General features: G+C 39.2%; 1 protein-coding gene across 1 annotated transcript in view; it reads left to right on the forward strand.

Annotated features, from left to right (window-relative positions):
* The window catches only part of LOC107565856 (probable helicase with zinc finger domain), a 63,699-nt gene that overhangs the window by 46,335 nt on the left and 1,853 nt on the right, over window positions 1–15,511 (forward strand). The window contains exons 20-27 of the mRNA XM_016251143.1: window positions 1,755–1,806; window positions 5,454–5,632; window positions 5,819–6,026; window positions 6,566–6,648; window positions 6,875–7,328; window positions 10,024–10,264; window positions 11,052–11,562; window positions 13,585–13,801. Coding sequence (XP_016106629.1) covers window positions 1,755–1,806; window positions 5,454–5,632; window positions 5,819–6,026; window positions 6,566–6,648; window positions 6,875–7,328; window positions 10,024–10,264; window positions 11,052–11,562; window positions 13,585–13,801 — 1,945 coding nt within the window. The remainder of the gene's footprint in view (window positions 1–1,754; window positions 1,807–5,453; window positions 5,633–5,818; window positions 6,027–6,565; window positions 6,649–6,874; window positions 7,329–10,023; window positions 10,265–11,051; window positions 11,563–13,584; window positions 13,802–15,511) is intronic.

Below are 15,511 nucleotides of genomic sequence, written 5' to 3' on the forward strand. Positions count from 1 at the left end.
TCAGCATGTCATTCTGCATGCACTCATCGACATTGATCTGTTTTGAAAAGGCACGCTTTCCCAACGGATCGCATCAATACGTAACAAACCAACAACCAGATCCAAAGGGAAAAATCAAGCATTGTGTTCCATTAATGCGTAAGTACTGTCAAGATACCACATACTGTATGTTATTGTTATAAATTCTAATATTAAATACAGCTGTAATAATATTATTAGAATATTATTAACAAGTAATTTGTACAAAAACAGAAATAAAATAATCTGAATAATAATATAAGTATAAATGCATATAAATAACTAATATATATAAATAATATAAATGCATTATAGATATTTTTAATTTACTAATATGTACGCATTTTTATAATAATGTATTGGCATCAATACATTAATAATGTCAGCTTTAACTGTGTTTTTCATAGGGTTAGAGTTGATATTGTTGATATTTAACATATAATATGATTGGCATTATTAATATACTTCCAGCCTCACTTCTCGCCCAATCAAAACACGATCCCGCCGATAATGTGTGGCAGCAGCGACAACTCTCCCTGAATTGCTTCCTTGGATTGCCATGTGTCTGGGCCAGGTGTGTGTGTGTGGGTAGTGTGTGCTGTTCAGCGTTCGAGGACATTTCGGGATGACCCTGAAATTGTTAAAGCTTAAGGTGTATCGGGGCGTAGATTTTAGATCAGACCTATTGAGCTAAAGGTCTTTAGGAAAACCAGGGTGTGCACAAAGGAACTGCACACGAATCGGTATTGGGTGACTCCATGAAACAATAAGAACAGTTGTTAGAGAATTACAAAAATTGTGAAAAGGCCAAAAATATTTCACGATAATGCAGTTACACTCAATGGGACAAGGTGGTCAGGAGGGTTTAAAGGATGAGATGTGCAGCTCTTATTTTGGCAAAAATGCTTTTGTGAAATATTCAGTATACTTACTAAAATGCTTCTTAATAGATGTCTACTGTGGATGAAAACCAACCTAAAATGTTCCTTTAAAATAATGTATTTCACATCAGGCCCGGTTTGCATTGGCTTAACAGTTCATACTTTTGCCTGTACTTTCACTTACGTTACACTGTAAAAGTTTTTGAACTTGGTGAACTCTGTCTTTTGGGGTTGTGTTGTGCTGATTTGCTGTCATTCTTTAGGGAAAATCGACATTAATGGGAAAACGGAGCATTGTAGGCTGCTGACACCTGAGAGGAAAGCCCCTGAGCTGAAGGAAAAACAGGTACCATCCATCCGCCCGTTCTCTTTTTGTATCTATCTATCTATCACACGTCCTTCCCGGTTTAATCTGGAGCCGCCCACTATGCCTTCCCACAAGAGCACTTGTAACATGGACCATCTATCTTCACTCGTCCCCGGCATGCTCAAAACACTTCAGTTCTCCTACTCTTTTACACCCTCCATTAGCGTCACATGTCCGTAACGATTGTACTTTCTCCTCCCCTCAGGGAGACCCAGAGTCGGTGCAGAATAAGAGTCCAGAGCCCCAGTCCAACATGGGCTTCCCTGGCAGCCGCCTCATACGCAAAGACCCGCAGGCCCAGAGGGCCCTCAACTTCCCCCTCGGCCCCCCACATCCCGGTTTCCCCCCTCGCACGCCCCCCTGACCCTGTGACTATAGTTAGCACACTAGATGCGTAAGACCCCCTTCCCTCCTCACTTTCCCTACACGGGCTCCTTCATCCTCTAGCACTGTTTCACTCAAACCCTCCTCTTCCTCTTCCCCCACAGGCGAAAGGACAGCTGGGCAATCACACTGAACCCTTCCCCCCTGAAGGCTTTGGTAAGTCTCTCTCTCTCTCTTTGACCTCTTGTTCTTGAAGGTTTGAACATTTTCACCCAGGCTTCTCTTAATGTGTGAATGTGCTCTCATTACGTGTTCTCTAGCTCTGAAATGCTACAGCGTAAGGTTGTCATGATACCGTAATCACATCAATACATGTCAATGTAGGCAAATATTTTTGGCAACACATTTAGTATATGGGTAACAAATAAACAACCAAATCCAAAGGGGGAAAAAAGGGCATTTTATATATATTATCATACTTCGATTTATCATGTACACTAGGATTGACATTATTAATGTATAGTAAAAAATGACATTTGATATAATATATTAATATAAAATGTTTTTAATAATAATATCCCAATATTTGGTACAATTAATGTGTCCCTGTCCCTAAAAACCTAAAAGTTCAGCTTCACTTTATCATATTTGATGTGCTTAATGTGTGTGCGTTGATCAGTGTTTATATTCAAGCATTATGCAAAAAAAACCTTGTATTGTTTATATGTAGTATTATACAAGTCTAAATTAAATGTTGTAAAAAAAAAATTATTTTTAAAATAAAAATTTTATTGCAACAATAATAATTTTACTTCATTTATTGCGATTCATTTTTATTCACCAAAGTAATGTAGTTGATTTACTTTAATTTGATTTAATTATTTTTATTTATTTTTTGTAATGGCAGACACTTTGGTTTATATTTTGGTGGACCAAAAAAAATAGTAGCAAGTACTGTACATGCAATCGTGGTACTATATTTCAAATTCTACCATCTGAAAAACAGTCCTGCACTTTAAAGGGCTTTTCACACTGAGCGCGAAAATTCGACACGAATGTTCGGCACGATGACGCTATGGGACTATTCACACCTGGCGCGAACATTCGTGGCACGAAAAAGTTATGATTTTTTTTCACCTTGTGCGTCCAATTATATTTGAGCTTAAATCACGTGACCGGAGCAGCTACTGTTGCTCGAAAAGGCAAAGAGTGGTGGCGCTGTTTGGCTCTTAATTTAATTTCTATTAATTCTTCGCTGAATTATGTGAACTGGCATGTCCGTTTTCTTCCACGTGAGCGAGTGTTCGAGCGCGTTCACTCTCTAGATCTTCCATATTTAAAAACAATTGAGTGAAACATTTTTCTACACATGAAATATGAAAGCAAAATAGACATGATTATGACGATATATTTTCTGTGTGTGTTTTGTATGCAACTCATGGTATTTTTATAACAATAAAGGATGTTTATGACAAATGATAAGCAGCGTGGCGTTATTAAACATAGAAAGAGTGCATGTCTGCTTATTATAGAATCAAAGTCAACTATAGATCACAATCGGAAGTTATTACAAGCACTCAATGATGGTTTAAAGTGGGTTTTAAGCAAATACATTAATAATTAAATTTTCAAATGTGGCTTCATGCTTTTAAGATGTTTTCTTGTTAGCATTATAGATAGTTTGTGTTTCTGGCATAGAACCCCATTTTATTTAGCTATATTCATTTAATGCTGTATATTGAGCAGCGGATAATGTTGAATCTATATGAGATACATATCTGAGGAAAAATGCATTGTTGTTCGGCGCCACCTAGCGTGCAGGCGTGAATTAGCAGAAGGCGATCAATCGTTTCGTGTTCGGTGTGAAAGCACTGTTCGTCAGCGATTCGCATCGCTTTTGCGCATCGCACTCAGTGTGAAAAGGTCGTGAGATTATATACCTTGGCACTGGTGTATTTTGCAGCAGGTTCTATGGTGTTAAACGTTTGTATAGGACACCACTTAAGATTAATTTGAGGTGGTCAAAGCCACTTCACATTACCCGTTTAACATTCATATGGAGCAGTTACCTGGAGAATGTGACGGAGAGGTCAGCAGCTGTATTAGCCCCTCGTGAAGCAAGGAGATGTTTTCACAGCCTTTGACCTCTGATTGGAGAGTTTGAGGATATTATTGGTGTGATGTGACAGTGCTGTCAGAACAAATCGAGGTCATTAGTTTGTGGAGCGCCGCTTGAGTGATTGTCGAGGCAGAAAGTGAAGACCGAGAGCGAGAGCATAGAGAGAGACGAGATCGGTCAAGTGGATCCAACTTCCTTCCAGCCTCACTTCTCGCCCAATCAAAACACGATCCCGCCGATAATGTGTGGCAGCAGCGACAACTCTCCCTGAATTGCTTCCTTGGATTGCCATGTGTCTGGGCCAGGTGTGTGTGTGTGGGTAGTGTGTGCTGTTCAGCGTTCGAGGACATTTCGGGATGACCCTGAAATTGTTAAAGCTTAAGGTGTATCGGGGCGTAGATTTTAGATCAGACCTATTGAGCTAAAGGTCTTTAGGAAAACCAGGGTGTGCACAAAGGAACTGCACACGAATCGGTATTGGGTGACTCCATGAAACAATAAGAACATGTTCAGGTTATACTCCACCTAAAAATATGTTTTTAGTTTAATGGAGTGTTACTTTTATTATTTAATTTATTTATTACTTTGTCGTGTCATGATTATTATGAAGTAAATGTGCTTAATTGTCATTAAATGTCATTAAGGTCACAGTGGATTCTTCCATTCTTTATGCAATATACAGTGTATATGTGTATATGTATTTGTGTATGTATATGTGACTCTGGACCACAAAACCAATCATAGGGGTACATTTTTCGAAATTGAGATTTATGCATCCTCTGAAAGCTGAATAAATAAGCTTTCCATTGATGTATGGTTGTGTTAGTATAGAACAATATTTGGCTGAGATGCAACTATTTGAAAATCTGGAATCTGAGGGTGCAAAAAAATCTAAATATTGAGAAAATCATCTTTAAAGTTGTCCAAATGAAGTTCTTAGCAATGCATATTACTAATCAAAAATTAAGTTTTGACATAGTTACAGTAGGAAATTTACTATAAAAGAAAAATCTATAATTTTGCCCCATACAATGCATTTTTGGCTATTATCTGTACATGTTCTTAAATGGATCTTGTGAATCCACCAATAAATAGTGTCTTTGATAGAATTCATTTGAACCTCGTTTACAAAGTCATCCTGGAAGTGCACACAATTAATGGTTTTATGTGAATACTGTGCATTCATCTCTTATCAAATATGAGTGCTAAAAAATTGATGTGATCGACAGCTGGAGAGTAGAGGTTATAATTAAACAAGTGCATAAATGAGACTTGGAGAAACTATTGATCACACATGTGCAAGTATTTTTGGCCAACCGATAAACGGCCATAACCAAAAGGGCCATTTTTTTCATTATCGCACATTTTCTTGCTTGTTAACGGTGGTAAATATGTAGGGGAGTCAAATTTGGGTTAAGAGTCTAGCAAATGTATAACAAGGATGAAAAATGTCTAGAAATTTTATTTCATCATTAGTGTTCTCTAGGTTGCTTAGGATGAATGTGTTTGCTAAATGTCTAGTTGCCAATTGTTGGATTTCACCTACTTCGTCATGATGCGATACTTTGCTCAATAATCAAGCGGATACAGTTTGATTATTGAACAAAAGAGCAATTCATAGTGTTATCAGAAATGATTCGGGTTCTACTGCTTTGCAATATTACATTAATACTCTTGGATGGCAAAGTATGATATAGAATTTGATTCATATAATCTCAGTTTTGGTTGATGCTTATATCTTCAGTTCAGCCAAGTGCTGCTGTGTTGATGGGGAACCCGATTCAGGCCTTTACTCCTCCAGGAGCCGGAGCTCCAGCCTCCGGCAAATCACCAAGCCCTGTTCAAAGAATCGACCCCGGAGCCAGCATCCTCTATGTGCCCGCTGTCTATGGGGGAAATATGGTGATGCCCATGCCTCTTCCGGTACATTCTGGATTTTTTTCCTCATACTCTTTAACATGGGTCATAACCTGTTCATTTTTGAGATGTTTCAGCCTGTTCTTTTTACTATCAGTTGGAATTTGGAGGCCCTTATCTCTCCACCCTAAATGTATTTCCTTGAACATGCTGTACACTTATATGACCCTCACCTCACCTTCTCTTCACCAGTTGCCATGGCCTGGCTACCAGAGCCGTTTCGCTATGGATCCTCGCATCATGAGTCATCAGGCCGCCATGGCCACGTACAACCTCAACCTGCGGCCGGCAGCCAGTCGCACCTCACCTGTGCTGTATGGGTTCAGTCACCCGTCTCCTCTGGGTCTGAACCAGCAGCCAACCTCTGAGAAAGAACTACTTCAAGAGCCCAGTGGAAATGGTATAATCCACAACACTAGTGTCTTTCATTTTAACAATTCCGGTTGCTTAACTGAGCAACACCAAGGTCATGGGTTTGAATCCCATGGAGAACAGATGCTGATAAATGTATATTTGAAAAAAATATTTTAATTTAATAATAGTTTGGGCTAGTTTAAGTGAGTTGGATGTATTGTTAGAGAATTACAAAAATTGTGAAAAGGCCAAAAATATTTCACGATAATGCAGTTACACTCAATGGGACAAGGTGGTCAGGAGGGTTTAAAGGATAAGATGTGCAGCTCTTATTTTGGCAAAAATGCTTTTGTGAAATATTCAGTATACTTACTAAAATGCTTCTTAATAGATGTCTACTGTGGATGAAAACCAACCTAAAAAGTTCCTTTAAAATAATGTATTTCACATCAGGCCCGGTTTGCATTGGTTTAACAGTTCATACTTTTGCCTGTACTTTCACTTACGTTACACTGTAAAAGTTTTTGAACTTGGTGAACTCTGTCTTTTGGGGTTGTGTTGTGCTGATTTGCTGTCATTCTTTAGGGAAAATCGACATTAATGGGAAAACGGAGCATTGTAGGCTGCTGACACCTGAGAGGAAAGCCCCTGAGCTGAAGGAAAAACAGGTACCATCCATCCGCCCGTTCTCTTTTTGTATCTATCTATCTATCACACGTCCTTCCCGGTTTAATCTGGAGCCGCCCACTATGCCTTCCCACAAGAGCACTTGTAACATGGACCATCTATCTTCACTCGTCCCCGGCATGCTCAAAACACTTCAGTTCTCCTACTCTTTTACACCCTCCATTAGCGTCACATGTCCGTAACGATTGTACTTTCTCCTCCCCTCAGGGAGACCCAGAGTCGGTGCAGAATAAGAGTCCAGAGCCCCAGTCCAACATGGGCTTCCCTGGCAGCCGCCTCATACGCAAAGACCCGCAGGCCCAGAGGGCCCTCAACTTCCACCTGGGCCCCCCACATCCCGGTTTCCCCCCTCACCACGGCAACAGCCAGTTTCCACAGCAGTACGGACTATCCCGACCTCCCCTCCGAATGCAGGCCCCCATCCACCCTCAGGCCGCCTCCTTCCCCCCATCGTTCTTCAGTGGACCTCCAATGGCGCACCGCGGGCTGCAGTCTCCGGTCCTGGAGGGTGGGGAGGGCTCGATGGGAGCGGGTCCAGGTGGGGTGGCTGAGGATCTGAAGGGTGTGGTGAGAGGCCTTCCCCCACAGATGCACCAGCAGCCCCTGCGCCTCAACAGCTTTGGAGAAGAGAGTTTGGACTCTCTGTTGGGCGATACTCTGGGTATGTACAAAAGCATTAAAAGTCATTAAATGGATTTTAGGCTTAGGCCTTAAATGGCTTTAAATGTCATTCAATTTTATTCCTACAGGCTTTAAACTATTTTTTAGATTCTGAAAAAAAATAATATTACCAGTTTATTTTGAAAATAGCTTTCATAATTAATAACTTTTTAATTTGCTTTCGCAAAAGATGTACATTGGTGTGATAAACAAATTGCAAAATTGGCGTAACGCCGCATGTTTGGACAGGATGAGTCAAACTAAGAGCAGAGAATGTAAATTTCGTGAAGTCGGAAAGAAATGGGTAAGTTCATTTGAGTCAGTAATTCAGTAATCCGTTCATAAAGACAGGCACTCGCTTCATTCTTGATTGAATCAGCTGTCTGAATGAATCTGTTGAACTAATGACTCAAATGCTCACTCATTAACTTTTTCAGTCACTTGTTGCCACCTACTGGCGGTTTACTCTCCTATTTGAAAGTATCATTGCATTTTTAACTTTTAATTTTTAATTATTAAGCCGTGTGAGATTTTTTTTAATGGATGGGCGCTTTTTATTTAACTGCTTTTGGACTGATGCATGCAACACCCGCTGAGTGTCATTAAACAGCTTGAAAGATCAAAGACAATTTTAATATAACTCCGACTGGATTCGTCTGAAAGAAGAAAGTCATATACACCTAGGATGACTTGAGGGTGAGTAATTTATGGACAAATTTTTTTATTTTTGGGTGAACTAGCCCTTTAAATTAGATTTGATGATACCTGCAGAAACCCTGTATGTAAATGCATGGATCAGAATGCTTCAGGCATGTTCATTGTCTTTGTATTGCTCCGTAGTGTCTATTCCGGCTGCTCTCTGTATCGCAGTTTTGAATTTTCTTTGCCAACAACTTTGACAGTTGTAAGTTTAGTTCAAGTTCCAGCCTTTCAAGCTTCTCATAAATTCCACAGTATTGTGCCTAAGGGTTTGAATTTTACAGTGTAAAAGCCTTTTCACACCAAGTTACTTTTTGTTTTTTGGCTTAAATAAAATGCAAGTTTTTAAAGCGAAACAGTCTCTCTGAGCTCCTTGAACTGAGTCTGAATCAGCCACGCAGAAAACACTAGCAATGCACTCAAAACACAGCCAGGTAGTAACGCACCATCAACCCCCAGAACACCTCTCAACCGTGCAGCAACACGCATAAAACCAGTCAGAACGCCACAGCAACTGCAGACTAACACCATAGATTGTAGGGCTGCACAGTTATAATTGTGGTTATCAATCATGATTGTTTTCTTTTGAGAAATATCTTTTTACATTTCATTAGAATTATTAAACTTCCATTTAAGCACAAATCAAGAGAACATCAACTCATACCCAGCATGTAGTTAACCTCATCTATTTACTGATTTATTATATACATTTACACAATCTGTACATTTAGAAAATGGTAAAACCTTAAGAAGTTTTCTAAAAAAAAAACAGTGCCAAAAAGCTAAAACAGTGAAATTCCTAATATTTATTCCATTAATAATTCCAAATTGTATTAACAATACAAAATAATTGAAAAATTAAACGAGTATAAACATTTAAGGATAAATAACCAGAAGGCCAATATCTCAGATGATTATGCTTAATTAATCAAGAGAAGTAGCAATCGAGATCATGATTAAATTACGACACTCAGGACAACATAACATAATGCCATAATTTATTGGCATGGTGATTAATGTTCTTAAATTCTTAGCAAATATTTAAATTTGGTTAAGCTTTGTTTTAATGTGTCAATTAAGTACTTAGTGATATTAACTCTTTCCCAGCCACAATAGTTGCCAGCCACCGCCAGCGATTTTGATGATTTTCACTCAAATTTGATGGTCTCCAGTATATTTTGCTGTATGAATATTTGAATATGCAATACACCAAAATAAAGATCCAGAGCCTCTACTTTTAAACAAAAAAGTTGTTTTTTTTCTATCTTAAAGCATTCCTTTTTTATCAACACTTGAATATAGGTAGGTTTCATTAAAATGCATAATTTTGAGCTAAAAGGTGAGAAAATAATTTTTATCAAAATCTACATATATGGATAATATTCAGTACAATTATCAAAGCATAAATCCAGTAAATCGCTTCCATTAATACCTCCAAAGCTTGCACAGACCTACAGTACACCGACCGCTTCCTGGATCAACATTTTACTCCGTAACATTATGCAGTTTTCATTTATATGCTGTTCATAAATTCCCTGTCCTCCTGTCCTGTCTACCCCCCTTGGCATATTGTATGTATGGACAGGTGGATGGCTAATTTCGCTGGTACCTGTGATCAGTGACAATAAAGGGCTCATTCATAACTCGTCAATGGTGGGGAAAGAGTTCATTAACAACGTGTTCTTAATATAGGTTTATGGTTAGGATTATGGCTTGGTTCAGGGTTAGTTGCTTGTAAGCATGCATAATTTACTGTTATTGGTATAGTAAGTACATGTAACAAGGGCACTGTAAAAGAAAGTGTTACCTTAAATATTAGTTGTTGTTTTTTTTGGTCATGGTGTCTTAACCATTAAGGTCATCAGAATACCTGGTCAGCCTCCTTCAGGAGAATTTGAATGCATCCGTCTGCTGAAGTAGTCATGGTAGGGTTTGATGAACAGACCTTTTGTGTTTTCCCAGCATGTCATGGGGCTTTCTCTGTTGTGTTTTCACAGATGGTCAGGCTTCCTCGGGGCTGGATGCTCTGGGCCAGCAGCATCAGCAGCAGCAGGCGGCTCGTGTGGGTCAGTGGGGTGAACAGTCTCCCTTCCTGCAGGCCGGTGTGGCCCCCTTCCCCCTGGTGCAGCAGTTGGCTCATCTCGGCCAGCCGGGTCTGCGACTCCCTCAGCAGCTCCTCAGAGCCGGCTGGGGCCTGGGCCCTGCAGCAGAGGAGGAGCCCAGACCTGCCATGCCCAGGTTTGAAGACTCTTTGTCCTGCTGGCTTTATATTATTTTGCAAGTCTGACGATGCTAGAGTTCAGTAGTCTGAAAATGTCATATTTCATGTATGCGTTTCCGTTCTAATAGGTCGTGATTCAACAGAATACAGTGGGGCAAAAAAGTATTTAGTCAGCCACCAATTGTGCAAGTTCTCCCACTTAAAAAGATGAGAGAGATTGCTTTCGCTTTCTAGCGCAAACAATTTGTTCCCCCAAGAAACTTTACATTCGCTTGCAAAACAGGGTTTCTTGGGAGAAAGCAAACGTATGTAAACGAATGCAGAAGTTTCTTGGGAGAGCGCAAAAGGTTTGTGAGCGAAAACAACAGTTTTGCGAATGAATGCCAAAGTTTTTGGGGGGTTTGCAAGAGTTTTGCGAGTTAATGCAAGGTTTCTCGGGAGAACGCGAACGTTTCGCGAGTTAATGCAAAAGTTTTTCAGGAGAATGCAAAAGTTTTGCGAGCGAATGCCAACTTTATCGGAAAGCAAAATTTTGTGAGATTTTCAAACTTGACAAGTTGAGTCACAATGTAGTGTGTTTATTGTTGATTGCTGTTTGCTGTTTGTTTCATACTGTTTCACCATTTTTCTATGATGTTTATGAAAATATATCAGGCAAGTATACACTATGTACAATGCAGTATGTAGTAAGCTAGAATTCCATTCCGACCATATCCTAGTCTTCCTGTTTCTCTCGCTCACTCTCACTCTCTCTCTCTCTCTCTCTCTCTCTCTTGCTCTCTCTCTCTTGCTCTCGCTCTCCAGATATCCCGGTCTGTTGCGTGAAATGCTCCCTCAAGACCAGTATGAGCAGCGGGAGCCGGCCGACATGCCCCCTCCTCAATCTCGCCTCCTTCAGTACCGTCAAGTCCAGCCCCGAAGCCCCGGAGACCTGCCGTCTCCCTCTTCCGCCAACTCAAACCACATCTCCGCCCCCAATCCCTTCCCAGTTCCAGGTCCGCCCTCCTTCCCCGACACCAGCCGAGAGCTGCCCATGGGGGCCCAGCCCTTCCAGCAGCACCAGGCCTTCAATCAGGCCTCTTTCTCCCTGCCGCCCGAGCACACAGCGGGACCTCTTCCGGTCAAATACCTCCTCCAGGAGGCCCACTGGCCCCACCCTGGCCTACCCCAGAGCCACGTGCTGGGCCACGGCATGCCTTTTGGCCTGCAGGCCATGGCGCACAGGCAAGAGCAGGGCCCCCTCACACAGCTGCAGCACCAGCAGCAGAAACAGCAGCTCCAGGCCCCGCAGAGCTCCCTGCACAGCGTAGAAGAGGTGAGGGCTGTCTTCAGTCTGTTAAATTGTCTTCATTGTTTCGCTGTCTGCTCCCATTGGTAGTCAGTACATAATTGCATGAAGTTGAACTCTCATTAACAGTCTCTGATGCTAATTTTGCCACAAATGAAAATTCTCATTGAAAATCAACAAATTACTGTCACTTGTCGCTGTAACTGCTGTCAAAGGGGTGATTGAGTTTGTTGTAAAGGAGTAATTCATGAAGGAATAATAACATTTAGAAATTAGTTATTTTAGCACTTTGGTTCCTGAACTCAATGGGTTTTCTGAATGGGTTTTACTTCGGGGAAAATAAGCTCAAGATATTTTCATGGTTTATTCTACAATATAAAATGGATCAGTAATAGCCTGCTTGAGTTTTTTGTCATCTTGAAAAAGGCGGTTCCTAACAAATGGCTAAATGGGACTACAGAGGTTTGTTCAGACATTAAACGTCGTCACGCAGAAACTCATCTACTCACTAGTCCGCTTTCGCAGCCTCGTTGTGTTTATAATCGACTCAAACTTCAATTGAGATTTTAAGTAATGATTGGAATCGTTTCAAGGCTTAATTGTGGTGACGCTGAAGTTTGTGGTGATGCTAACTTTCGCTTGTACTTCTGGCGTATTTAGACTCAAAACTCGTGTTCATTGTGAAGATGACTTTCATGAACAAAACGTTGAAGAATTGTAAACTTTTGTTGGTCACCGAGCTTATTTTCTGCAATAATCCAAAAGCCAATGGGAAAATCCTATAGGGTTTTTTGTCGAGGGAACCAGTGTGATGCTAAATTCAGGGTTGGCCTAAAAGAATACGTCATCATTGCAGCACTCTATTACCATGGAGAATAATTGTTAATTGTCTGTTTGTAAGAGCAAATGGGAAACTCTTTACAGTACTGTACATTCAATGGAAGACTATAGGGCAAGAGAAGCTCACATTTTTGGTGAATCATTCTACAATGTAGGTGGATAAACTTCTGGTTATGTACTAACCAAGGTAGGAGTTTGCACCATTTAAATGGTTTTAAGACACTGAAATCATATCAAACTTCACTGGAGGAGCTGATTGTACTGTAACTCTGTGATGCTCGTGTATTTTATAAGCGGTATTTGTGATTTGCTCATTTTAAACATTATTAACATTGGTATTTTAAAAGCTCAGGCACTTGCCATCGAGGCTTCAAATATAAATGTGACCCTGCAGCACAAAAGCAGTGTTAAGTCGCTGGGGGATATTTGTAGCAATAGCCAACAATACATTGTATGGGTCAAAATTATAGATTTTTCTTTTATGGCAAAAATCATTAAGATATTACGTAAAGATCATGTTCCATGAAGATATTTTGTAAATGTCCTACTGTAAATATATCAAAACTTAATTTGTGATTAGTAATATGCATTGCTAAGAACTTCATTTGGACAACTTTAAAGATGATTTTCTCAATATTTAGATTTTTTTGCACCCTCAGATTCCAGATTTTCAAATAGTCGTATCTCGACCAAATATTGTCCGATCCTAACAAAACCATACATCAATCGAAACCTTATTTATTCAGCTTTCAGATGATGCATAAATCTCAATTTCGAAAAATTTACCCTTATGACTGGTTTTGTGGTCCAGGGTCACAAATGTACTTGCAACATATTTTCTGTGCATTTATACACTGTACAGGACACTTGTTGAAATTGTCTGTGGTTATGACAGCATACAGACATTATGTAGAAAAAAAAAGTCTAGAATATTGCTTTAAAATGGAAATAGTTACACTTTTGGTATTCTTGGTTCTCTTATTTGGACTTCAGCTGCTTCCTTAGTGATTTGGCATATAAAAATAGGCTGAAAAAGGACAACAAATATTAAATCATGTCTGAATTGGACCTACATATCTCTGGCATTCAATTGAGCTCCCACTGTTTTGGATGTTTCAATCAGAGGGTTGGACACACATGCATCCAAATGAGTATCTCTTTGATTGCATTAGTTTTTCCGTATTCCCACACTCATTTTCTGTCTTTCAGTATGAACCACGGGGCCCCGGGAGGCCTCTGTACCAGAGGAGGATCTCCCCCAGCTCCCCCCAGCCGTATCCGGACAGCCTGGATCCTCAGGACCACCACACGCCCTCCTACAGATACCCCTCAGCAGACCTATGGACCCCCGGCCCGAGCCCCGCTCCTCTCCACAACATTCCATGTAACGGAGCGAGCCACCTCGTCCCTCACAGGGAGGTTTTAGGTGCGTTTCACTGACCTTTGCATGCGTAGGATAGATTTTGGTGATTGTTGTCGTGATATATAAGTGCACTTATTCGTTTAATCAATAATACTGGATTTTTATTTAGGATATTGACATCTAATTATTCTATTTGAATCATCTATCATTGAGTCAAAACTATTGTTGTGCTCAGTGTTGTTATTGTTTGCTAAAACTATTTAAAAAAACTTTTTCGATTGAAATAAAGCGGAAATGAAATTTCAAATAAATAGCTCAAAGACTTAGGAATATTGGCTTGGCAACTAACTGAATAAAAGTTGAAGTTGAAGTATCAATAAGACTAAAACTGATATGTGACCCTGCAGCACAAAAGCAGTGTTAAGTCGCTGGGGGATATTTGTAGCAATAACCAACAATACAGTGTATGGGTCAAAATGATTGATTTTTCTTTTATGCCAAAAATTATTAGGATATTAAGTAAAGATCATGTTCCATGAAGATGTTTTGTAAATGTCCTACTGTAAATATATCTCAACTTAATTTTTGATTAGTAATATGCATTGCTAAGAACTTCATTTTAACAATTTTAAAGATGATTTTCTCAATATTTAGATTTTTTTGCACCCTCAGATTCCAGATTTTAGAATAGTTGTATCTCGGCCAAATATTGTCCGATCCTAACAAACGTATTTATTCTTCTTTTAGTTGATGTATAAATCTCAATTTCAAAAAATGAACCCTTTGTGTCCAGGGTCACATATGTAAACAAAATAAAATAACACTGGTTTTGCTGTGTCTTAATATATTCTGATTCTTCTTCTTGCAGTATTGCAAAGCTATTTTCCATCACTACAACTTAAACTGAAATCTTAATATATTAAAACAAAAGCGACTTCTAAAAACAAAAATAAATACTGTAATACTATATAAACAATGCTATAATAATACTGTTTTGCTGATGTAATCATATGTCATATATGCATGTAATATATATTTAATATAATATATTGTGATTCTTTTTATGAAGTATTGCAAAGCTATTTTAAATCACTAAAAGCTGAAAATATTAAAAGCTACTTCTAAAAATGCTACTACTACTAAAAATTTAAAGAAATGCTATATTACTAATACAAAAGCAACACTGTTGTAATTTACTGATGTGATCTTACAATATATGTATCAATATATTGTGATTCTTTTTCTTGCAGTATTTTAAAGCTTTTTTCGATCATTGTAGATAACGATATTAGCGTCCACACCAGCGAACGATATCGTCTGTTTATTCTAAGCGCACGTGCGTCTGTCTGTTACAGCAGGATAGATTCTAATTGGCTGTCAATGTTTGTATCGTTCATCAGCTGGAGAAAAATTGTTCTGGAAGTGATTCGAACGTTATCGTTTCTCTGTATCGTTATCGGTATATTTGTGGTGTGGAATCTTTAATATCGAGAACGATTTTTTGAACTATATCTTTATCGTTATCTTTATAGTTATCGTGCTTGGTGTGAATGGGCCTTTAGTTGTCTGGCGGAAATGCACTATTGTACCGATACTGATTGTACAGCCGTTGGGTTGATGTTAAACACATTAAAGGGGTCCTATTATGCTTTTTCAACTTTAGTTAGTCTGTAATGTTTCTGTTTGAGCATAAAAAGATCTGCAAAGTTACAAAGTTCAAAGTCCAATTCAAAAGGAGATATTTTATTTAACAGAAGTCACTTTTCAAAAACT

This window comes from Sinocyclocheilus grahami, unplaced genomic scaffold, assembly GCF_001515645.1.
Source record: "Sinocyclocheilus grahami isolate Dianchi unplaced genomic scaffold, SAMN03320097.WGS_v1.1 scaffold1032.1, whole genome shotgun sequence".
NCBI classification, from domain to species: Eukaryota; Metazoa; Chordata; class Actinopteri; order Cypriniformes; family Cyprinidae; genus Sinocyclocheilus; species Sinocyclocheilus grahami.